General features: G+C 40.9%; 1 protein-coding gene across 1 annotated transcript in view; it reads right to left on the bottom strand.

Moving 5' to 3' along the window:
• Hdac9 (histone deacetylase 9) overlaps nucleotides 1–25,189 on the bottom strand; it is a 463,183-nt gene that overhangs the window by 35,054 nt on the left and 402,940 nt on the right. Inside the window, exons 23-24 of the mRNA XM_041657935.1 lie at nucleotides 15,995–16,128; nucleotides 4,921–5,005 (exon numbers count right to left, since the gene is read on the bottom strand). Coding sequence (XP_041513869.1) covers nucleotides 4,921–5,005; nucleotides 15,995–16,128 — 219 coding nt within the window. The remainder of the gene's footprint in view (nucleotides 1–4,920; nucleotides 5,006–15,994; nucleotides 16,129–25,189) is intronic.

The raw sequence follows: 25,189 nt of genomic DNA, 5'->3' as shown, positions 1-25,189 counted from the left end.
GATGGCATTGGAGCTGCATCTGTGAGCTCACATCTCATCCACAAGAACCAGGCAGAGAGAACGAACTAACTGGGAATGGCATGAACTCTTAGAATGTTATAGACTGTCCCCAGTGTCACACCTCTTCCAACAAGGCCACACCTCTTAATCCTTCCCAAACATTTCCACTGACTAAAGGCCAAACATTCAAAGCACATGGGAGACATTCTCATGCAGACCAAAGCAACAAATCCTTGGGCATGAATATACTTTCTTGATCCTAAAATCAAAGGATACTATGATTATCACATAAAAGGTCTGCAAAGTTGGTTGTCATTTATAAAGGGAATTTTCACTAAGAAATCAAATGAAGAGAAACCATGTCTATATACTTAAACTCCTCAAATTTGGGGGTTCTACACATGAAAATCCATATCATTTCTTTTATATGTTTTTAGAACTTAAAATTTTGCTCTTCCAATCTGAATCACTTTAATTTTATAAAAAACTCAGTTCACGGTTCTCCCAGCCTAGCCATGCCATGGGCCAGCACTGGTATAAGAAAAGCAGCCAGAAGAGCCTGCTTCCTACTCTTCTCTGCAGAAGCATGGGGAGCTTCAGGGTCACATGGATGCTCTGGGTTGGAAGCATGTGTTTTAGGACAGACTGCACACACATGAGGGTCCCTTATCGTGCTCTGGGCTGGCTCTGCCCTGGCAACACTTGCTGGTGACTACGGCTGTGCAATCAAGTACCAGACTCAGGTCTGAAAATATTTCTTCCAAGATTAGCGGGGAAATGGCAGCACAAAAAAGTAGTTTTGTGTCTTCACAGAAGGAGCGACTCCTCCTTGCGGGCTGTGAAGCAGGAGGAAACATGTCTACTGTGCTCTCATGCATTTTGGTCCTTCTTCACTCCTCTGAAGCAAGGATGCTTGGCAGGTATAATTATATTAAGCTATCTAAGAAAAGGCAATCTAGCCAAACTAAAAAAGAAATGGGACAAGAAATTGCTAATCTATTTCAAATATTTGCAAAGCAGCTGTGCATGCCAGTCTTGGCACAGCGGTTGGAGCAATTAAGAGACAACAAGCAAAACTATCAGTGAAATGGTTTCTGCTGTGAACGGCCATAAAGCTAAGTGAGCACACGTTAAAGGGCTTCCTCTTTAAGAGCAAACACTGCTCCTTTGCCTCCACACACCACATTTCTTTCTCCGTCCCTCCACCAATAGACAGTCAGGCTTTATTCTAAACAGTGCTGTGACGAACATGTCAATGCCAGTAATTGGAGATATTTTAGCAAATATTTTTGATGATATCTAAGAGTAAGATGATTAGAATAATATATGGTAATTTTACTTTCAACTTTTAAAGGAAAAAATCTTTAAAAAAAATATATTGCTAGCCATATACTCTCACTTCTTCCCAAAGACAGCTGACCCTTATATACAGTTCTCTGCCATGAGAGGTAAGTAGCCTGCAGTCTATCAGGAGAGGGGGCTCCACCTGTCAGGGGAACTGACTACCCTGCAGAATCCTTGCGAGGCTTTCCTCTTGAGCTGAATAGGACCACAGGGATGATCCTGCTGCAGAATATAAAAGGCATGTGTCCAGGCAGTGGGCCAAGGCTAATCACTGCGTCCAGCACCTGCACACCCTCAGCTGGGGGGCTCTGTTCTCAAAAAAAAAAAAAAATCCACAGAAGGCCTGTCAGCACCTCGCTGTGTGTCTGGGGACACAACTCTCTAGGAACGTGTCTGAATGCTTCTTCCCACAAGGGAAGGCCTACGTCCCAACATTTACATGGCTCTAAACTGGAGCACAGAGGAATCCTTCAGAACCTAGGCTAGGAGGTGGGCTAAAACTCAAACACCTCCTTGAGCTGAAAGAAGGACCCTTGTGGTACTCACTAAAGAACAGAACCCTTGTTAAAGAAAGGCTCCTTTCGGGCCCGTTTCCTAGGTGTGAGGTCCACGGCCTCAGAAGGACCCCTGCTTCTTGGACCACTTTTCTGCTGTGGACTCAAAATTCTTAGAACATCCTAATAAGGAAGGGGTAGTGTGTTTTTCTTTTGTTTGTTTGTTTTTTAATTCCAAAACTCTTTATCCAGGCTTGCTTACTACTTTCCAGGCAGAACCAGAAATGGAGAACCTGGTCAAGGACCCGGACTACTCCAGGACACTTCGTGTGGAAAGGTAGGAGTTGAATTGTGGAGAAGTAAAGGAAAGAATACAGCTGTATTTTGTAAGAAAACTGAGTACTGTGTACTGAACACAAAGTTTTAATTTCCTTCACCAGTGTGAAGTTTCAGACCCCCAAATACCCACTTTACTTTGCAGTTCCATGGTCATTCTCATTCCTAACAGCCACACACACTTAGAACCAACAGAAGTGGCGCACAGCGCGGAAGGACCGCGTCTTACGGATTTCACTTCTTTCCACACGAAGAAGTCCCCTCCAGACTTGGGTCTGCCTGTCCCTTTATGACCCCATCCCAGCACCGTTCTTCTCCCTCTAACTCACAATTTAAGTATTTCTATTAGTCTCGTAGTGGTCATTTTTATTATCAGAACTTTGTCATCGGAACTGGTTATGTTCTGAAAGGGCCCAGGGTAAACGTGGGCCTCTTGTTATAAACTTACTGAGAATTTGAAGGCAGCGGCAACAAGAGTACTAACCCGAACACGGGTCATTCCAAGAATGGGATCTGCAGAGGCCAAAGGGCAGTGGAGCCCAATTCTCTCTGTCCAGATTCTGAAATATACCCTTTCTTTTTTAAACTAATTGTTTAATTTATTTTACATACTGACCACAGTCTTCCCTCCCTCTTGTTCTCCTGTTCCCTCTCTTCCTCCCTTCTACTCTCCCTCAATTTCCACTCAGGGAAATGGGAGTCAACAAAGCATGGCCTATCAAGTTGAGGCAGGGCCAAGCTCCTCCTCCTACATCAAGGTTGGGTGAGGCGGCCCAGCTTGGGGGATTGGATTCCCAAAAGCCAGTTCAAGTGCCAGGGACAGATCCTGATCCCACTGCTAGGATCCCACGGACCAAACTACACAACTGTCACACACAGGTAGAGGCTTACATTAGTCCCATGCCCTAACTAGCTCTCAGTCCAGCATCTGTAAGCACCCATTAGCTCAGGTCAGTTGTCTCTGTGGGTTCCCTTGATCTTGCCCCCCCCCTTCCTTCCAGTGAGCTCTTCCTATTAGAGAGAGGGAAGATTGTTCATCCTTTGTTTAAGTGATAACTATTAAATGAGTTACCTGGCTTGGCCTGAGACTAAGAACAGCTACCGTGAAGCTAGGGATAAGTTAATCCTCTAGGATTTGCATGCTATTTGTTGGTAAGAATTCATGAAGGAAACCAGGTCGAACAGGTGAGAGGACAGACCCTGAGCTCTTCACTAGAAGCTGACACAAGCTTTGGTTCATTATGGCTTTGAAGACTGTTCCAGAATCTCCTCCTCAGATCTACCTCCTCTAGAGTCTAAGTTTGCAAACTGTAAGACTCTTCTTTGCTGAAGAAAAATGCTGCTCCTTTGCCATGGCCTCTTGGCCTCTAGAGAGCACTGAACTGAAGTTAGACATTTTCTACTCCTTCATCTACTGGAACATAAAACTCTCAAAGCCAGAAACTCTTCTACCTCCTCTTCATCTTCCTTCTCTTCCTCTCCCCCTCCTCTTTCCTGATCTTTCTGACTTGAAAACTGATCAACACATGACAAAATCATTCTTAAATGCTTGTTGAACTTCTAGTGTTATACTCTGAAGATACACAGGAAGAATTTTATATGAATATTCTGTGTGTAGAATGGCAAAAGAATCCTTGGGAAAAGAATACAACACACACAAAGACAGAGCTCACTTTATACTGCCAATATCCTACCCAGGGACTTTGGATAAGACCTGGATGAACAGGAGAGGGCTGTCAGAGATTACCCAAAGAGTCCCTCTGAGTGACCTGCACTGGCATTCACATGACCCTCCTTATCTCCTCTCAAATCAAGAGGCAGGCAAACGAGCATCCCAAAGCTGGTCTTTGGAGACCGCCAACTCCTGGACCTTAGCTTTATCCCAGGAAGTTTTCTCCCTAGTATTTGAATATTTATTTTTCTGTTCTCTGAAGACACTTAAAATCCTTCACTTACTCCACAGTTGTGTGCAGCCAATAAAGCTTAGTGAATGCCGAGAGCCCACAAGTCAGGCACATGTGAGATTTAAGGGGAGGGTTCTTTCCAGTTTGTGTGTGGCATTATCGGTACCAAAAGAATGGTAATGCTACACCTCATCTCCTGGTTGCCACTGCATAAGAGAAGACTGCCTCTAAGACAAAGCAAAGGCTTTTCGCTGGTGTAGAAAACATATTTCTATGGGCAATCCTCAAAGCTCAGGGGTTTCTTGATCATCCTTAGAACCTACCTTTGCCATTCGGCACTTGTCTTTGAGCTGACTTGCATGCTACTCTCTAGTGGGGGACCTTGGTGTCTGTGAACCTAACTGCCTTATGAAAACACCGTCTTACCATGTTTGCCAAAATGGGGCTTTCTTGTAATGAGACCTACTCATTAATTTTTCTTCCTTGTCAAACTTAAAGCCAGGGCATGATTGTCAAATATCAACACATTTAGGAGATGACTTACTCCTAGTTAAAGCCGCGACACAGCTGTAGTTTCTAAATTTAGTTAGCTGCTCCGGGTCTGAGCTTGGCGTTTGAAATGATCTTAAGCATGCAGAAGGTAGGAGAAAACCGAGATTCGAGGTCTAGATTCTGAGTTAGGACACCAGTGGGAGATAAGACTATCCCAGGCAATAAATCAAGACATTCCAATAAAAATATATGTGCAAATGAAAATAATTATGTGTCCCTGTGCTTTTATTCCCAGTATAGTTCCAGTGAACTTGACCCAGTAAGAGAGGAAAAAGAAACTGGAGACATACTTTGGATTTCAGTGATCCTCTGTAAAGAAGCGGCAGCGTTCGCATTCGGCGTCTGGTGGAGGACATCTTCCTCAAGGGGCCCGAGCTGCGGGAACGAGAGGAAGAACACAGGCAGAGCGTGAGGACTTGACAGTGAGCTGCACAGAAGCAAAGCAAGCAAACAGTCTCATCCTCAGAGGCCTGCTCCAACAATTGCTTAACATTTTGCTGACATCGGGTCCCCAAGTGTAGTCAGTCATATTTTGTGTCCATGTAATTAAATTCCAAGGAGCTTTTCTATTGGTCACAAGATTAATGTATGAAGGCCCTGAAGCAGGTGCACATCTGTGAGTTAGTCATTTAAAATCTGAGTTATTTGTGCACCTTTTGTGGGCCTCCCACAAACCGAATTCCATCATGAGGGGATCCACAGCTGGGCCAGTGAACAAACTCAGGGAGGGCATGGGGCAGAGTGGACGGTGTACTGTCTGTGTTTCCTCAGTGTTCTGACATTTAATCGTCTTAAACATTAAACACTTCCTGGTGGAAAGCCATGAGACATTTGTTCTTACTCTTGGAATAGAGCAGAAGAAAAAAATGTATTAAAGAAGCCAGAGGTAAAAAGCACAACACAGCTCCGTTTAACATCTACTTTTTCAAAACTACGATCATGTCAGCCTCAAGCTTGGGATAAATTCCTCCTGTGCAAATCCATCATGATCTTCTGGAATTACACTGATTTTTCATGGAAGAATTCGGCGAGCATTGCAGGAAATGCTGCAGAGATCCCGATAATTATGGATCATCTCTGTAAGGAACAAGTCTGGTGGCACAGACACTAGACACATGGGTGATGGGCGTTCTGCGGGGTACGGTAGTCGCAAAGAAAACAACCATCTAGCTTTGGGAACACAGCAGGCAAGCAAACAATGGTTGGGAGACAATAAACCCTAAACACGCTGTTTTCCTGGAAAACTTCAAGTTAATAACCTCAACTAAGAAGCAGTGGTTGAACAGAGTGGTGTGACCAGAAACTGCTGTCAGCAGGCAGACCAAAGCACACTCTCATCCAGATTTCTTCTGCTGGAGGAAAAACTAAGAAAAAAACCACTCAGGGATTATAAATTTCCACAGCATATGTGAGTGAATCTCACCCTCAGGTCTCTTGGAGTTGATTATTCTGTACTTCAATCACGGGATGGAGAACAATAGCACCTTTCTTCCAGATGCCACAGGCTAGCAGAGTAGCTCGGGGATATTTATACATGAGCAAATTCACTAAATATAACTTTGTAGAGTGTTTTTCTTAGCTGCCAAAGAAAAAGCTTTAAAACATCAAAAGGTCTGTACGCAACACAATTTAGCAAGAGGAGAAACACCACTGAACCCAAATCCATGTCAGTGAAAGGCTGTGGAAGCTTAAACACATAAATTCGGCTAAAATCATTTTTTTTAAAATCAGTACTTCAGATGGTATCTTTACAAATATGTCATCCTGCTCACGACCCTCATCTCAGAGGCAAGACCAAACCATCAGCCGAGGTTTCTTGGGAAATGTTTACTGAAGAGTTAGACAGGGTCAAGCGAGCCACTCTGCTCATACACAAACGTCCCTCCCATTCACGTCTTTTTTAGGACATAGGGAAAAATAATTTTTAGTAGCAATAAAATGTTTTGATACCCCATTTCATATTAGAACGTATGCACAAAATCGGCACAGTCCATTTTCTTCAAAAACCTTCCTTGAGACTTCAGATAAAAAAAAAATGCTGACAAACTTAATGGTGTTGGATACTGGAGGGAAAACGAGAGATAAATCACACATGCAAAAGTTCCAATTTTGCAACTGGAGCTCACTGAGGTCTGTGGGCTTGTTTTTAAGTCCCGGGTAATATAGAAAGTATATGTGGTTCAGCGTGTTGAGTATGAAAACACAAACACTTCTAAACCCACAATTTAGAGTTTTCAGTAGGATGGATAAAGTTGTGCCTACTTATAAAAGCAACTCCGAGAATTAAGGAAATTAAATTGATCATTTAAGCCTCTCAAACCATTTCCTTGAATGTCATTTGAGGGTTTAACCTTCTGTAAATTGCCCCAATTTGTTTCATTTTGAGTGTGTACACACAGACAGGGCTGGATTCAGAGCGTTCTCAATGTGGGCTCTTTATATTTCATCAGGCAGCGGCGCAGAGAAGGCTGTGGGCAGCAGTCTCTCCGCTGGCAAGGATGCAAACAGCGTTTACAGGCTGTTTTCCTAAAATTAAAGACTTGTACACAGAAACCATAGAATTCAGGTGTGTTTTCTATCTTTCTTTTTTTTTTGTTTTGTGTTTTCTTTAGAGAATTTGTTGACTTAATCACTCAAAATTATGGGCAATAAAACCATCTGATTGATGCATCCAGTTGATAAATATTTATGAGTATTGGTCATTATTAGTAATCTAATAACTAAGTAATGAAATAATACTAAGCAAATAGCCGTTCTCAATAAATTTGGAGCAAACATGATATTATATGGTAAAGCTATGATAGGTGTTTAGTTTGGCCAATAAGATGTAGTAAAACATTGGCTATTGAAACCAATCAGAATCACTAAGTGGTCTAAGCAAACAGGCCAGTGAGATAAGGTAGATCTAGAAGTTAGAGGTCGTACAGGCCCATCATGGTGTCTGCCAAGCAACTCTATTAAATAAAGATAATTTTCATGAAGTTATTAAGATAAATCATACAATTTAAATACAACCCATAGACACACACAGCTAGTGGATGATCATTCTTCTCTACATGTAAAATACAGTCACAACCATTCTCTACGTAGATTTAAGCTCTGCGATAGAGAAACCTATTCTCTATATCTGTTACATAAAATTGAGCTGTTGTATGGGCAGAATCCAAATGTTTGCTCTGTCTCACCTGTCATGACTTCCAAGGTCTGCAGATGTTGGAAAACACCAGCTATAGTCAATTAACTTGTGGAAGAGGAGCCTTAGGGGCTGCGAATTAGAGAGGGGGTGGGGAGTTTGAGGGAACATGGGAAGGTTAGAGAGAGGATGAGCGGAAGGATGAAATTATATCTTAATTAAAAACAAATTAATAAAAAAGAAAATTTGAAATATTTTAAAAGTAATAGCATGAATAAAGATAGAAGGAGATATCTGTGGACACTTATTAATGTATCCAGAAGTACTTAAAGCTCTAATGCTCAGGTTAGACTCGAGTTATTCTGGGTGTTTAGTATATTTTATGATATGGTTATAAATTATTTATGTGTTTATTATCAATTAATTGACTGTTTTTTTTTAAACACAGTCTCAATAAAACTCAGACTGACAATGGATTCATGATCCTTCTACATTCGCCTCCCAGCGATTGGCAGTATAGGCACATGCCACCACACTCAGACGGAAATTTGATTTAAAAAGCTTTGGAGGAAGTTTTAACTTTCTGAGACTTCTAAAGATCATTCAGAAGTCACATAATACAGAAGAACTCGTCCAGGTTTTCCTCATGTTCATGTAGCTATGTAACATCTGCATATACTTCAACTTTATTCCCTATGCTATTCTTGATATAAAGACATATCGTTGGCTTTCACCAACTTTTCCAAAGAATTTTAAATTTCCACAAATGTTAGTTGAATTTAGTTGAGTTGGCCGTTAATCTTGTTAAACTTAAGTACTAAACATGCTTTAATGAAAATAGTGGATTCACTGCACACCCAGTCATGTGTGATTGGGAAGATGCTCCGCATCATCTTCAGCCTGCAGAGCCTTCTTCCTGCCTAATTCCGAAGCTGGGCTGCTGAGAGGAAGAGTGAGCAGCCCGGACACTCTTTACGTCAGAGAAAGGAAATTATAGTCCACCACTGGGAGAGAACTTGAAAAAAGTCCATGCCTACTAAATAGAGTATAATTGTGAATGAAGTGTAGTAGTCTCCTAAAAATTCTCTTTCATGAAATATAAAACCATAAAGTGTGAAAAATGAATGCGCTATAGCTGTGTACAATGACAGAGAAGACTCTCACAAACAAAATAGTCAGAAAAAAGACATATACAAAATATTATATATGTGAATATATAATATTGCATCTTTATAAAGTTTACAAGTGGGAAAATTGGAACAAGGTGTCGGAAATCAGAAAACCATTGCTTTCAGAAAGGAGCCAAGCAGTAACTTAGATCCTCTTGACGCGACTCAAGGTTAGACATATGAAGTCCTTGTGATTTGTGATGCCTATTGGATTGTGCGTATTTGTGCAGATTTCTGCATGAGTGTTAGAGTTAGACCTAAAAACAACTTTGGAAACACTGACATTTCCTTCATGTACTTAACAATGGGAAAGGTCCCTGACTCAGGCAAGCAGGGACACAGACTGGGTCTTCAGACCATGCGTGTTCCATGCGTGGTGATGCCCGAGAAATCAAGGGAGAGCTCCTTGCTGCAACAACGCTAAGTTCTTAGACACGGACCAAAGTTCACTGGCAGAGAAAGCCGAAAGTCTGACTACGACATTCAGACAACTCAGATGCGGTCCAAAAAGTGTTCAGCTGTAAGGATCAAAGGGATTATGGAAGAATACGATGGCCAAGACCAGGAGGATAAAGAGACGAGGGTACTCACGTGACCTTCTGTGTTGATGAACTATTTATTATCAATTCCCCTGTGAGAAGGGATTGATACTTAAAACCCTACTCTCATCTAAATAATTGCTCAGGAATGCCTGCAATTAGTTGTATATGTTTAATTTGATTGCATAAGCAAGTCTGGTTATAATTTTATCCATACTGTGAATCATGAGTCAGTCATTCTTAAAACAGCCATTGTTGTTGGTTTGAAGCCACTAATGTTCTTCAGTGAACAGACTCGGAGGGGCTGAAATCAGAGCGGATTGGGTTGACTAATATGTCACTAGGCTGAGGTTATGGCTGTTAACGCTCGTCTCCCACCTCATGTGGAGGATGAAGGACGATGTCAACACGGCCCTAAAGAAGCATCTCTGAACAGCAGCAGGTCCGACTTGTCTTGTAGGAGGATTGGAAGACAAGGGAGAAGTTGTGTTCATCAGTTCTTGATACCAGGAATATTCTTCCCCATGACAGGAAGCAACGGTGGACCCAACTAACATTAGTGGTGGCTGATTTTCATGTTTTCATTTCTCAGTTTTGATTTATGTATTTTAATTTTTAAAGGTTTTGATATGTAGCCTAGGCTAGTCTCAAACTTATGGTAATTCTCTTCCCCGTTTCCTGATTATAGAGTTTATAATACTGGGCACTATATATGGCTTCCTTTTAGTTTTACTGAAGATTTACACCAAGATTTGCTTTCTCCTCTCACATCAGCGATATCCTGGTAGCTTTCATGATGGAGAAGCTTCAATTGGCAAGTGATGCACTTTGTGGGGTAATGGCCTATTTCAACCTGCCCCTGTGATGCCACTGAGCCCAGAGTAGGTAGAGCTACCCACAGCTGGTTTCCAGGATCTCCCAGGAAACAGCTGTGGCAGCACAGAGGAAGCAGAGTTGCTCCTGGTGAGATGCTTTCCGCCGGAGCTGAGCGTCTACCGCCCCTAAGCCTCACACCAGTGGTTTCTTCTGTTGTTCTCTCTGCAGTGATTGTCCTCTTACTCTGAAGTGCGGGCGTATTCCTTCATAGAAATCCAGTTTGTGATGGTGCTCTCTTTCATCTGTCCAGATGTATCACCTGCTTTACTCCTCTGAGCTTGGACTCTTCACCATCAGAAACAAAGCAAGAGTATCCAGGCAGAGCCTCACTATCCTCATTTATGGTTCCTATTATTTAATGTATCTTTATGTTTCCTATTATATAATGTATATTTTCCTTAGATACTAACTGGCCAAAGTATTACTTTGTACCCAACATCAAGGTTAAGTGCTATTTCTCTGTAAAATACTCTCGCATTCCTATAGATAAAATAAATATCCCCCAGCTGGGTGGTGGTGGTGCGCACCTTTAATCCCAGCACTAGGGAGGCAGAGGCAGGTGGATCTCTGTGAGTTTGAAACCAGCCTGGTCTACAGAGGAAGTTCCAGTGCAGGCTCCAAAGCTACAGAGAAACCCTACTTGAAAAACAAACAAAGATACATAGATAAACATCCCCACATTGTGCTTGTAGAATCTTTTTTTTTTTTTTTTTTGGTTTTTCAAGACAGGGTTTCTCTGTGATTTTGGAGCCTGTCCTGAAACTAGCTCTTGTAGATCAGGCTGGTCTCGAACTCACAGAGATCCGCCTGCCTCTGCCTCCCAAGTGCTGGGATTAAAGGCATGCGCCACCACTGCCCGGCCTCTTAGGATCTTTAACAAGGTCGCCATTACTCTTGCTTGCGTTAGAACCTTTTCTCACACAATAGATGCCCAATAAACAGCAACATAATGAATGGATAGATAAAAGCATTCCATGATGTCTGGTTCTTTATAAAAATAAATACTTTCTTTTTATTGGTAACTATACTTCATGATGTGTTCAAACTCACAACCCATATTTCTTTTAACTCTGCCTTAACAACCTGGACAGAGATAGTTCAGATGATTTGCACACAGTTTTGAGTTATCTGGATCATGAAGCATTTCCTGAAGCAGACGCTTCACCTTCCTGTACTCATCTCTGAATATAAGCAACCGGTCTCCCAGGCCATATCTATACTGGAAAGAATATTCAGATAATACTTTTACAAAACAGTTTTACTCCCTTTAGATACCCCACCCACTGCTTTTGGTGTACAGGCAGGTATCAAACTCTAAGAAGACCACAGAGGAAAATGTCATTCTGGCATAGCAAACACTCTCTCTCCTCCTCTACTCGTGAATCTTGCAAGCATTCCCAGATTCACACCAATTCCCCAGTGGACTCAGCCTCAGTCATACATAATCTAAAAGATGAAAAAGATAGCAAAACAATGTCTCTATGTAAAATCCAATGCAAACACTCCCCGTCCCCCCAAGTGAGCAACTTGGACAACAATCTCTCAAGGGTTCACCTCAGGGGTGGCTGTCAACACCCTCTAGGAATTAGTTAAGGAGGTTATTATTTTTTTTATCCAGCATCTTTAGAGCACAAAACCATCTTTAAAAACAAAGACAACCTCCACATTCAGACACTGTCTTTGAAATCCCAGACAAAGAAAAAGCAGCTGGGTGTATTTTAGAAGACAGCAGTAATTTTTTAAGAAGCATGAGAAAAGAAAACACAGAGAGAGTGGGGTGAAAAGAAGGAAGGATGGAAGGGAGTGAGAAAGAAAGGGAGGAACCAAAAAGAAAGATAAAAGGAGAAAAAGGAAAGAAACTAGAAATCAAGCATTACTGAGTAAGAACAGTCTAGAGGCTCTAATATCACCATAGCTGTGAAAATATGGATTTAGTTTTCAAAAATCTTCCTATCTTTCTAACAAGCTTGAGTCCATTGTTAATCCTCCTTTGGTCTGTCGCCTTTGCTAGCTCATGTTTGCAATTCAAACTTCTGCTCGGGCGTCCTCTTCTTCACTCTCCAGAAAGCCTGTTTTCAGACTGGATTCCATAGGCATGGGAAATGCCTACAACTTTTCTCACCTCTAAAGCAGATTTCTTTCAGAGGAAGCAAACTGAGGCGCTTTTGATTGGCTTTGCGGAACAGTAGTTGAATGGGGCCTTAAGGAAACTGTAAGTTTCCTAGCTAGCTCCAACACAAATGGCCAGAATGAACGTCTTCCAGGGACTTCATGTGTATCCCTGCCGCTAAATCTTAAAACATGACAGCTCACAGAGCCATACCTGACCCTTTTCCAATCAATTTCCTGAGTTTTCTCATTTTAGATATTTAATTCCTCAAACTCCAAGTTGGAGTTTTTAAGGGCTTCGGTAAAAATGTAAAAAAATATTCACCATAATATGATTTGAGGGATAAAGCCCAGTTTTGTACTTGGCCAGAATAAATTAAAAATAAAAACTTTTAGTATTATTTCAAAAAAATCAATCTCCTCTTGGAATTTCCTGTACCATATTTGCACATATTTGTTGAAAAGAACAGCTAGATGCTTTGCTAAGTAGTTCATTCCCATGCTGGAAGTGTTTGAAGAGAAGAGAATGCCTGTCTAAGGTGCAAATGTTTAGATAGCATTTTAAAAAAATAGTAGTTTTTGGTACCCATTTATGTGTCTGCAAGGACAATGAAACCAGTGGTTCCTGCTGGTCCTACAGTTCCTTGGGGTTATGAAATTTGTATTATTTTGCTGATGATAAGTTAGAAGCAGCAGCAGCAGCATTTTGCTGTATTGACAAGGCCTGGCCAAGAACAACAAGAAAAAGAAATGGCATTGAAAAAAAACCTGGCAAAATGTTTATAAATTCTAATCCTCTACACATGAATAAATACATCTGACGAAGTGCAGAGTCCCTGGCAAAGGCCCCCTTGACCTTTCTAATTTGAGCTCAATTGCATCTCGCGGTCGGGAAGCTCGTTGGTGCTGTCAGTGTTTGAAGCTCCAGCTTCAGCACATTTTGTTATTTGTAAAAGTGAAATCCCAGATAATAAGTCATAATTGCTCTATTAATCACTTGTGGGGGGGTTGGAGGGAAATTGGGATTTTTAAATTGCAGTAATTGGTAACTAAAAGACGTCATTTTCATTTTCTTATCCAGAGATTACCACATAAAACTGCTGTGGAAATTATATGTAGGTATTTTGGTTAAATGGTGAGACACATGCAATATGCCTTATATATTATTTTTTTTCTGCAGGAATGAAATTTAAAACTTCAATGTAGTCACAGTGACCTTTGACCTGGAAAATACCCCAATACAGGCATTGGATTATAAATTATATTGTCAATGAAAGTGAGAACTCTTTGTTTCTTGAGTTGTTTCAAGTATTACACATTCATTTCCTCTTTCTACATGAATTATAATGTACAGCACACTTGGATTTTTCTTCCACTTTTCATTTTAAAAAAATCCCCTTCTCTCTTTGCTTTGTTCTTTTTGGTGTAGAAAGATCTGCTGCAGCAACATTTACCTTTCAGTGCTCAGTCTACCAGCCACATCCGTCTCTCCTGTAGCATCCTGTAGGGAATCTAGAGCCTGGTCTACATCCCTAGGACCTTTTATAGGAAAAACTAAACTCCCCTTTCTGTCGAGTGGGATAAACAAATGTTAGATTTTGTTCATGCAATTGAAGATGGCCAACGGACGGAGACAAGATGTGGCTTAAAATATTAAATTGAAAAATAAAGTTTACTAAACCATATCCAGAGAATTAAAGTCAGTTACACAACCAATATCTCTCCCAAATAATTCCAGTTATTACTTCCTGACCTTTATGTCTTGGCCGTCTCTACACCCTACAGATTGACTAAGATTGGCGAATCGTGCTTTTATCCCCTAGGTCAGAGCCTGGTGTTCCCTAAAATATAAGATCGCTGGAGAGATTCGCTACTTCCCTGTAGATGCTTTTTGGAAGCGAGAACTTGGCTGAGCACAGAGATTTCAATAGGAAAGGACTCATCTTAAGGACCGCACTGAAAGAGAGGCTCTGAATCTGTAGCTGCCTTCCACATAGCTGGAAACGCATCTGCCTAGGCTGCCAGGTAATGCTTCTGTCTAGGCGGGACAATCTGTGAAGCCACAATGCACAGCTCATCCCGGTTTTCTGGTGCAAACCACCGTTCTGCTTAACAAAACACTCTCATAGTCTTTAGGCTTATAAAGAGATTAAAAGCCACATACAGCTGGTTCGAAAAGGAAACGCTATCTTGTGGGCAAGCAGAGCCGCTACAATTGACGCCCCCAACATGCACCCAGCATTTTGACCCTCCTTGATCGCCTACCCCTAAATAATTCCACATTGTGCTTGACAATGATAGCTTACAGCAATCACAGAAAGACTGTTTTTTCATCTTTGATACTGTGAGTGAGTGATGTATGAACTGCAAGAGCAGCCTACTATTGATGCTAATCATTAAGTTGTTACAGTCTCCCTAAGCTCCTCGCCAGGAGGCTTAAGTGCTCTGAGCACTGTGTAAAATTGTATGACAGTGTTAGACAGTCGGTGCTGCAATATTCTTTAGAATTGTAAGTGTACTTATTCAATAAATATGGCAAATAATCATGTGGTGTGACTTCAGACTCATGATCATAGCAACAGCACAGATTCTGCGTTCAGCGTACAGAAGAAAAAGTAGTTTTCCATGAATATACATGCAATATCCTAAGGTTTTGTTAAAAAATAAAAAACCCACGAAAGGCAGATTTCAAAAACAATTTCACGAATAAGAAAAGCTACATTTCCAGTTCAAGTTCACAATAGAAAGGTAAAATTCTCTCCCAAACTAAAAAAGGAAACCAAAAACTAATTCATTAACCTGCCATACAGTCACTATAAAAACCTAAGCAACTTGACGATTCTAACCAACACACAGAAGCCGTGAAATAGTTGCTGAGTTTCAATGAATGGACCTAAAATCTTGTCCGGACCTAGCCGCAAATGTCCAAGTGACTAGAAATGAAGTCTATGGAGGGATTAGCAATTTGTACTGCATGTTAGGTGTGCCATGCGGACCTCTGATCTTTTAGATTCAAGTTCTGGTCCTAGGTCTCCTGCAGTGCAGCTGGATGGCAATAGTGGAGTTTTCAACCTTCAGGAGATCCCTCATCACTCTCAGGAAGAGAGGACATGATCGCAACCTTAGAAAAAAACATTTTCAAATGATGAAAAAAAAAAAGCCTAAGATTGTTTTAAAAATGGCTTTGCTTTTTCTGACAGTAACAGGGAATTTCAAAACTTTTAAAAGTTTAATTTCACATTAAATGATTCAGTGCTCATTTGATTGGCTCAGTAGACAAAACATTCTTCTTTCCAAGTGTTCACTGCTCAGTTTTTGACTGTCTGAATAACTTGATTGGCAGGAATGCTGTGTGGCCACACTACGGGGGAAGACAGCAGAGCACGTCCCACCAAAGCACAGAAACTTGTGGTGCCTACGTCCTTCATGGTGAAAGCTGCGTAGAACAGTCTTCTTTCTTAGATTAAACAATCAACTTTAAAACACACTTGCATGTGTCCTCCTCCTCTTACCCCTGATCTGTACCTGCGGTTCTTACCTCATTTCCCAGAAGGGCGTTTATGCAGGCTTCAGATGCGTCACAGATGGCTGTCAGATCGTGGCCTCCCTCTAGAGCCAAGGCCACACGTCCATCGGCCAAAGTCATCAGCTGCTTTGTCAAGTGACCAAAGCCTACCATAAAAAAGAGAACATTTCAAAGCATTAAATGAAGGGAAAGTACACGTAGGTAACAGTGGTTGAGTGTTTACTCTGTCAGAGTTCCTGTTCAGCATTCTCAGCACTTCCTAGTGGCACCTCATGTGACCCACCATCTTCTTTTCTCAGTGTTAGAGACAAGGGCTTGAACGCCCAAGACCCCACAGATAAGAACTGTCACAAGACTTGAGCTCTTCATCTGTCTCCTCGCCCACCATCTGGTGACAAACTTGAAGAGGCTCTGAAAGTAACAAGTGGTAAAGTGCTTGACTAGGCTACATCCCCTTCCCCAGAGCTGTGCACACGTGCGTGCACGCACACACACAGATCATGTTAACAAGGGAACCCATCCCATTTGTTTGTCATGGGCTCCTTGTCTCCATCATTAATCATTATTATAAAAGGAAAGTTAACAAACGTGACGATTACACATCGTTCAATTTTTATAGTCTTTTGCTATAAAATACTTGATAAATGCAAATATATAAATAACATCTATACATTAATAAGCTACGAATGAACTGACAGCAATTTCACTTGAATCTCAAGGAAAATAGTGTTAGCCCTTCTGTCGAAAGCCGGTATGTGCCATTCTCCAGTAGCGTCGGCTCCCTCCATGTGGGAACGAGGAGTCTGGGTTCGCTTTTTAAATTCTATTGTTTTCCTTTGTTTAATTTGCTTCCCTTCAACCCTTACAAAAGCAGTTTCATATGTGTGCAGCTTGCTCTCCTTGCCTTGTGAATCTTGCTTTCTCTACTCTGTGCATGCATGAAGCTACAACTCTTTGCTGTCTAGTAGGCAATCTCATCTCTATAGAATTGACTTGCCCAGTTTTCTATCTATAGATATTCGGTGGTGTTGTTACAAAACTTTTAGGGTTTTCGTTTTTTTTTGTTCTTGTTATTGTTGCAACCAACATTGCCAAGATTATCCTATGAAGGTCTTCTGTTGCACAGATGTAAGAATGGAATGAAGTTGTGAGTTAAAACCATTAAGTAATGCCAGATTACTTCCAAAGGTCCATCAGTAGCCCCACACTGAACAGCAGTGCCCACGAGACTTCCAGTTCTGTTCTACCACACCCTTACCAGCCTGCAGTGGGATTGCTGAGCAGGTGGATGACAGTGTCTTATTATGATGGTTTCATTAAGTGTAAGAGAGGAGCTTTCCCTTTCTAGTTTGAGCTGAAGTTCCTATTTAAATAGTTGTAGAATTTGGTTTTATTTTTCCTCTACACGAACTGGGTTTTTTCCCTAACATTTGGGAATATTGTGAGTTAGAGGCATTCATCAGCATTTCTGTCACAAAACCATCTTTGCGCGTGTGACATAAAATAAGCTTTCCTCTGATGCATTATTTTTTCTGTGTGCATTATTATTCGTCTTGCCAATATTTTCTTAGGGTGTTTGGATCTACGTTCACAAATGGGGTTAATCTTTAACCTTCCATTCTTGTGCTGTTATGATTGTGGTGAAGCTAGGGAGTCCTGCCGTTGTTATCTGGTCTAGAATGTTGAATAAATATTTCCTCTAATGTCACTTAGGCTTTGACTTCTCTATGACAAAGGTTTTTGACGATTAATTCAATTTTTTGAAGAATTATAGAACTATTCGTGCTATTTCTTTTTCAACTATATTTTTCTATGAATTCATCCAATCATTTACATTCTTAAATTTATTGAAAATTTTTTCATTTTTATCTTTTATTATTTCCAACTCCAATGATATGTATGTAAACTTTGTCACCAATATCTCTTAAATTCTTTCATATTTTCCACTTAGATTTCTGAGCAATATTTTCTGTTTTTACATAAATTTTTTTTCCTTCAGAGCTATCTTTCAAACTTTTTCTTTTAGAAATTTCCAACCTGTTGTTTAGAACCATTACATACATACATTTATTTATTTATTTATTTATTTGGTTTTTCAAGACAGGGTTTCTCTGTAGCTTTGGAGCCTGTCCCTGAACTAGCTCTTGTAGACCAGGCTGGCCTCGAACTCACAGAGATCCACCTGCCTCTGCCTCCCGAGTGCTGGGATTAAAGGTGTGCACCACCACCGCCTGGCCCCACTATTAACTTGGAGAGATTATATTGTTTAATTGCAGCATTTCTATTTGTTTATATTTCATAATTTCCCAGTTATTTTTATTGATTCCTGTTCTGTGCTTGTGTCTTCTATGCATCACTGTATTTCCTTCAGCATGTTTTACCTGCTGCACCTTGTATTTAAATTCTTTCATATTAGTTGGCTCTTCCTTTTTTGTCTTGATTCATCTCCAGTTTCTTTTAGTTTCTTACTTCTGTGTTGTTTTCTTTTGCTTTTATTTTTTGTCTATCAAGTTCACATAGAGATTATATATGAGAAATCTTTGAAGCCTGGCGCAAGAGACTGAGCGTCTGTGACCACATTCCCACTCTCCTCAAGTGGATATGGTGGAATCCTGACTCCTGAGGGGATGGTACGCACAGGTGGCCTTTTGGTGAGTAGGTGATAACCTCATGATTGAGATTAGGAAAGGGAACTCCAAAGAATACTCTAAATATTTGGGTTTTTTCTCTATTTGATTTCCTGGCAAGGAGGCCACTAGAAGCTGTAAGTACAGAACCGTTCATTGAAACCAACTGTACTGGTTCTCTGCTACAGGTTTGGCAATGGTGAGGGAAATAATTCAGTTGCTTCTAATCTATTGTTCTATTATACTTTATCATATCAAACTTAACAAGGACATTTTATTGAATGTAGCATCTGTCTTTCAAGCCCGGTAGAGTGTAGTTTAGTTTCTTCTGCTTAATGCTTAAGATACCATCATCTAGGTCCATTTTACCATCTTGAATTCAAGGGTTGATTTAGGATTTTGATTCTGCATAAACATGGACTAGAAATTTGATCACATTCATGAGGAAGTTGCTTGATTTTTTTCCCACCTCTTTGCTTTCTCTTCTGGCTTTCTTTTCTTCTCTTGCTAATGATAGACCAAATAGGCTGGCCATCTTTCACCTGCGGTTTTTCTCTTTTGAGTTGGCATTTTGTTGTTCTTGGGCTTCAATCCCTCCCCCATTATAGAATCACTTTGTGTCTTACGAGTCTGTGGAGTCTGACAAAGGCAGAATGCCATGTGTCCACTATCCTAATATCACAAGAATTGTGGCAACGGCCCTAAGAAGCCCGTTTGCTCGACCTCGTCAGCCCCTCTTTCTGCTCAGCTTTTGCTAATCAATGGTCTTCCCGCTCTTCTGTTTTGTCACCTGCTTGGTGCTTTCACAAACTCAAATTTTTAGTTTATTTTATTACTCTTTGTAAATCAGAGAACACATGGTTCCTTGTCCTCTCACTGATACAGCACACATTTGGAACCCCACATGGTTCCTTGTCCTCTCACTGATACAGCACACATTTGGAACCCCACATGGTTCCTTGTCCTCTCACTGATACAGCACACATTTGGAACCCTTGTGCATGCCTGCACATACCAAAGACTGACACTGCAGGAATCGATCTGAACACAGAAGCGCATGATCTAAAGACATGTCTGGCTGCTTTCCATCCAACACGTGCTTTTCTCTGAAGTATGACAGTCTCATACATGAAAAGAAATCTCTGGACTGTTGTTCGTAAAACAAAGCTAGAACCAATGGGATGGTCAAGTAAAAAGAACACAAAGCTTCACAAAGTGGCTTCCGTGTCAGAACAACAACAACAAAACATAATAAACAACATCGTTTTACATTCTGGAATGAACTGGAGCATTCACCCAATCAACAAGTGTAGAGTGTTCGGTTGTGCTCTGACATTTGATCTCAGCTATGACCCCTATGAGATGGCTTCCCCACAACTCCCCAAAAGCACTGTTAGGTCAGTCTTAACCACTTAACTACTATTCAGATGGAAGTCGAGACAGTCACCTTCTACATGTCCTATATTCTTACGTGGTTGGGAAATCACGTTCAACAGTACACGGAAAGCAGGCAACAACAGCTTCCTAGCTGTCCGTACCCCTCACTGCCTGTGGAGCTGCTGGTCATTTCACACTGGCTTCTTCACATGAGGCTGATGACAGCGAGCGCCATTGTTACCCAGGGAGTAGGAACGGAGGAGAGACGCTCAGAAAACACGAGATGCGAGGTGCTCAGAAGTGTCCTTAGCCCAGCCAGCATCAACAACATGGGGAAACAGAGAAGATCCCAGACAAGGTCACAGGTAATATTAAGTGTTCTAAAGAGCTTCTTCTGTAACTTAACCAGGGCTACAGCGGCCGTTTTCATGATAGAATTCTAACGCAAGCCCACGTACCACGCATTTCATACTGATTACTCCTAGAACTGGAAATGCAGTGACGAAGGTCTCATTGGCAAATCAAATTGTGGGTATTTCTCCAGCAAGGGCAGAGGAATCCCAGGTTGATTCAAGCTTAGTTTTACCTTTGAGAATAAAAGAAATGTCTCATAAAATGCCAAATTTAGACTGGATAGTAAAAAGTCGGAGGGAATAGTGGAATGGGGCTAATCTTTGATCTCGCTCCAAATTCCTCCTCCTCCTCCCTCCAGGCTCTGTTTCCATTCATGTGCTGCCCATGTGACCCCTGGAGTCAGAGATGGTGGCAGCTGAGCTCGGGTGCTTACGTGTGCAAAATCACCAAGTACGGCACAGAAATGAAAGTGTTCCCTTCTAATCTCAGTCAGCAATTCCGGACGATGCTGCCATTCTTTATCATCCCAAGCTCTTCTGTGTTCATTTCTACTGCACACGTATGAAGCAACAAAACGTCAGCTGAACAGAGATCAATGAATGCCAAGACATCACTTTTCAGGACAGGAGAGTTTGAATAGAAGCTAGGCCTGGGCACGTGTCTATTGATTAGAGTCTAGGTAGCTAGTTTTAAAAACTATCAGCCCAACTTTCATGTTCTTGTGTTACTTCTAGGTTCACAAACATCACAAAAGTTTTTCGCACTTTTCACAGCCCACCAGAGTTAAAAACTCAGCCTCAAGGAAGAGAGAGCGCCCTGCATGTGAGGTTTGGTGAGCTGAGTCCTCCAGAGAAGAAACTTGTCTGTGTGACATAAGGCATAGCGGATTCCAGTAAGCCTGGACTGCAGAGATGATGGACTGGAGCTCCACATAGACCTGTAGTTTTGGAAGATCCAGAGAGTGTCAGCCATGTGGACAGGCCCAGGTATTGATACCAAGTTACTGGAAACCACCCTAGACAGGCCCCTGCTACCTCTAATTTCAGCGAGAAACAGTGCAAGCATGCGTGTGTCTGTGTGTGTGTGTGTGTGTGTGTGTGTGTGTGTGTGCTTTCAAAGACAGATTTGACACCATTTCTTTTGAGGTAATCTTGTAGACTAAGGCATTAGTCAATACTGCCATGACTACAGTATTTAAAAACAATACTATGTTATATGTTACATTGTATCACTAGACTGTATACATTATACACTGATAGACTGCATGTATGGCGGTTAGTGCTTTTTGTGGAAGGAATTTACATGTATGAAATTACAAATGCCAGAGCGAAGATACAACAAAGCCAATCATTTTTCTTGATAACCAAACACAGCATGGTTACTGTTCTCATCAGTGACAGAAGAGCTGACAGAATCGCACTAAGGGAAGAAGTTCCTCTGGTTCGTGGTTGGGGGCACAACCATCACAGCATACAGGAGGTGGTAGGAGTGGCTTACACAGGCAGCTGTTTATGTGTGTAGACTGTCAGGAAGCAGGGAGTTCTTGCCACAAGACTGGCACACCTATGATCCTTCAGCTCCGCCCCCATTGCCCTCTGACTGCCCACTAGGGCCCATGTCCTAAAGGTTTTAAACCTCAAATGTCAATGTCATACGGTGGGGACCAAGTATTCAATGCATAGACTTGTGGGAAACACTTCTCCCGTCATCTACAGCCATGAACTGGAGCGCTATAGAAACGCAGACAGGACTGCCGCAGAGATTGGAGAAGCGTTTTTAATTTAAAATCCTGTTCAGTCCTGTTGATTTAGTAGAAGAAAATGCAGTTTTTTTCTCCTTAAGAAGAATCCAATGAACTGTAAATAGGGAAAAGGTTGAATTGTCAATTTCAGGGAGATTTCCTGCCATGCTGTGTGTCTTTGCTCTGCCAAAGAAGTCATTTTGTGCCGCATTCTCGGGAGTTCAGAAAAGTTGCCTGGAATGGAAAGTTACTCTTAGAGATCTCAGAGATTAAACCTTTTATACAGAATAGCTAAGTCATAAGACAGAAAAAAAAAATCCATCTCTCCCATCGGCACAGCTCCAAGCCTTTACTTTAAGGTGACCAGATCGCTTGAGAGGAGCAGAGGTGAAAAGGACTAAAAATAACTTCATTTTAATTGTTTTAATGGAAAATCATTTTAAAAACCAAAATCAGTACACCCCCTGTAGATCATTTCAAAAATGGTTAAAGTAAAAAATTTCATTGTATGGCAATGTAATACATGAAAAACATGCCATATGCTATTATATTTTATAAAATATCTGCCTCTCATTTAATAAATAAGTTAAATAGCAACAGTTATAGAGTAACTTTATATAACAGCAAATCCATGTTTCTGTCAACCAGTGATAATAAATTCTGCTTTTTTTGTACTTCATTGTTGTTTATTTCAAAAATAAAAGAAAAGCATGCTAGATTTTTTTAAATTTACATGCTAAATTTAAATGTCTCTATAGTGGAAACATATCTCATATCCTCAATGTCATTTTAAATACATTAATATACCATCCAATTATGTTTTTATGTATTTGTTATTATTGTTAAGTTTTATAACAGATTAAAAGTACATTTATAGCATGTATAATAAAAATAGTCATTCAATGGTGATTCCTGGATTGTTGTGTGTTGTTAGGGATAGATTTCTATTATGATTAGTTTCCTCTTTTTAAAATAGGGTATGATACAGCTATAAAGGCTGAAGCATCTAGAGCAAAATAAGAATGATGTGTAGTCAGTGTTTTTCTTCCTTCCTCCCTTCCTTCTCTCCTTCCTTCCTTCTCTCCTTTCTTCTTTCCTTCCTTCCTTCTTTCCTTCCTTCCTCCCTCCCTTCCTTTCTTCCTTCCTTCCTTCCTTTTTTTTTCTTCTTCTTTTTTGTGTTTTTGAAACAGGATTTCTCTGTGTAATAGTCCTGGCTGTACTGGAACTCCCTCTGTACACCAGGCTGGCCTCGAACTCACAGAGATCTGCCTGGCTCTGCCTCCCGAGTGCTGGGATTAAAAGTGTGCACCACCACTGCCCGGCACAGGCAGTATTTTCTAAACCTGATTCTTTAAGGATCTACGTTTGGTAACACCTGGTGTAAACAACCCAAATATTCTTGGGAGAACTCAGAGGTGTTTGAGAGCCTCCCCAAAAGCTTGTTTTTAATATGAAATGGCAAATGTTGCTGGAAAGTTGAGGGAAATCTACCACAGAGCGAAGATGGAATTCTCTCCAAACTGCAATTTAGTGTCCATTTCTATCTTGCTACCCTGTCATAACATAGAAACAAGTTGAGTATGAGGCAAATACCAAGGAAACATACCCTTGTCATGACTGATTTGATGGATACAGAATAATGCCACACCGTGAGCGCTTAGACAAGCCACCTCATGTGGACTTAAAAGGCTCCAGCTTTGCTGACTTCCGTCTCTATTCACTGCAGGTCTCACTTAAGCATTGTTTTCTGTCTGTTCTACAAATGCATCAAGGAGGAAACCCAAACAACAAGTGTTACCACAGCTGACCTTCCGCCATCGCCAACACAGCCATTCTCCAGAGGCACCGGAGGGAAAGTCAGCAGTAGTCAGGGTCCCTTGAAATAGTTGCACTATTATCTTAGGATTCTTATCATTTCTCTGTGACTCTTTATTGCATGGCTATATGACACAATATCAATATGCTCATTTATCAGCAGATTGGCTTCATTTGTGGCCTAATATTTGCAAAGACTTCATTGCATATTCCATATAGAAAAGATCAAAGAAGTCAAATGATCTTGCCCAAGTTTATTTGAAATTTAACATTGTATATCACCTGTCATAATCTCTATAGTTTTATCCAGGAAAATTAGTGAGGAATGCCTCTATAGTGAAGTCTAATTATAAAATCTGCAGCCTTTTCTCTCCCTATTCCCCTTGGTCATTATGTTAGCATGCTCCATTCGAGGGAAGCAGTCACGCTGCAGTTGAGAGAGAGGCAGAGTTAGCATGTGGCACTCTCATGTCCTGTGAGGCTCTCAAGCAGGACTTCAAAGCGGAATCTGATTGTGCAGATGGGAGGAACGCCTGCCACAGAAATACCTTTCTAAGACGCATGGTGCTGTAATTCATATGGTAGGCACTTGTGATTCGTTCCTGATGATGTTGGGATCATTTAACTCACAAAACCATTGTCGCTACCATAAAATCCTTTCATCTGTAGCCAAAAAGGTTCATTTCATGTAAATGAAAAAAATTTCATTAAAGTATCACCTTAAAAATGGGTAAAGATATATTTTTTCCTGGTCATGTTTAAAATGCAAATCTATGGACATATTCTGAAGATTCATTTCATGTTAAGATCTTGACTTATTTGATGTCCCAGGACTCTTTCCAAGTTCATTGAAACCGGAAATCAATTTTAGAAGAAATATGGAGATTATTATCATTAAATCTTTCAGCTGGCTAACTCCAAGCTGCCCTATAAATATTACATATGTTTTAAAGAAGGCATTTCAAATCCAGTAAAAATCCTTTTACTCTTCTAGTTGGTGATGCTCGGGGAAGTAAATAAGTTTCCATTCTTAGTACCTTAGGAAAGAAAATGACTATTTGCACTGGATTCTAAGCAAAGTCTGAAACAATGGACTATTTCACTGTTTTATTTCTGAACAGGAAGATGAATACTTGCCTTCTCAAGAATAAGAATAGTGAGAAACCTTGACTGATATTTTTACTGCACACCAACCCATCCATCCATGATCTAAACAAGTAACTTGACAGGCACTGTCATGAGCTGTCATGCGCTGTCATGCACTGTCATGAGTTGTCATGCACTGTCATGAGC

This window comes from Microtus oregoni, unplaced genomic scaffold, assembly GCF_018167655.1.
Source record: "Microtus oregoni isolate MIOR12 unplaced genomic scaffold, Mior012 000009F_ref0000495, whole genome shotgun sequence".
In the NCBI taxonomy this organism is placed as follows: domain Eukaryota; kingdom Metazoa; phylum Chordata; class Mammalia; order Rodentia; family Cricetidae; genus Microtus; species Microtus oregoni.
This window is presented reverse-complemented; position numbering and strand designations above follow the sequence as displayed.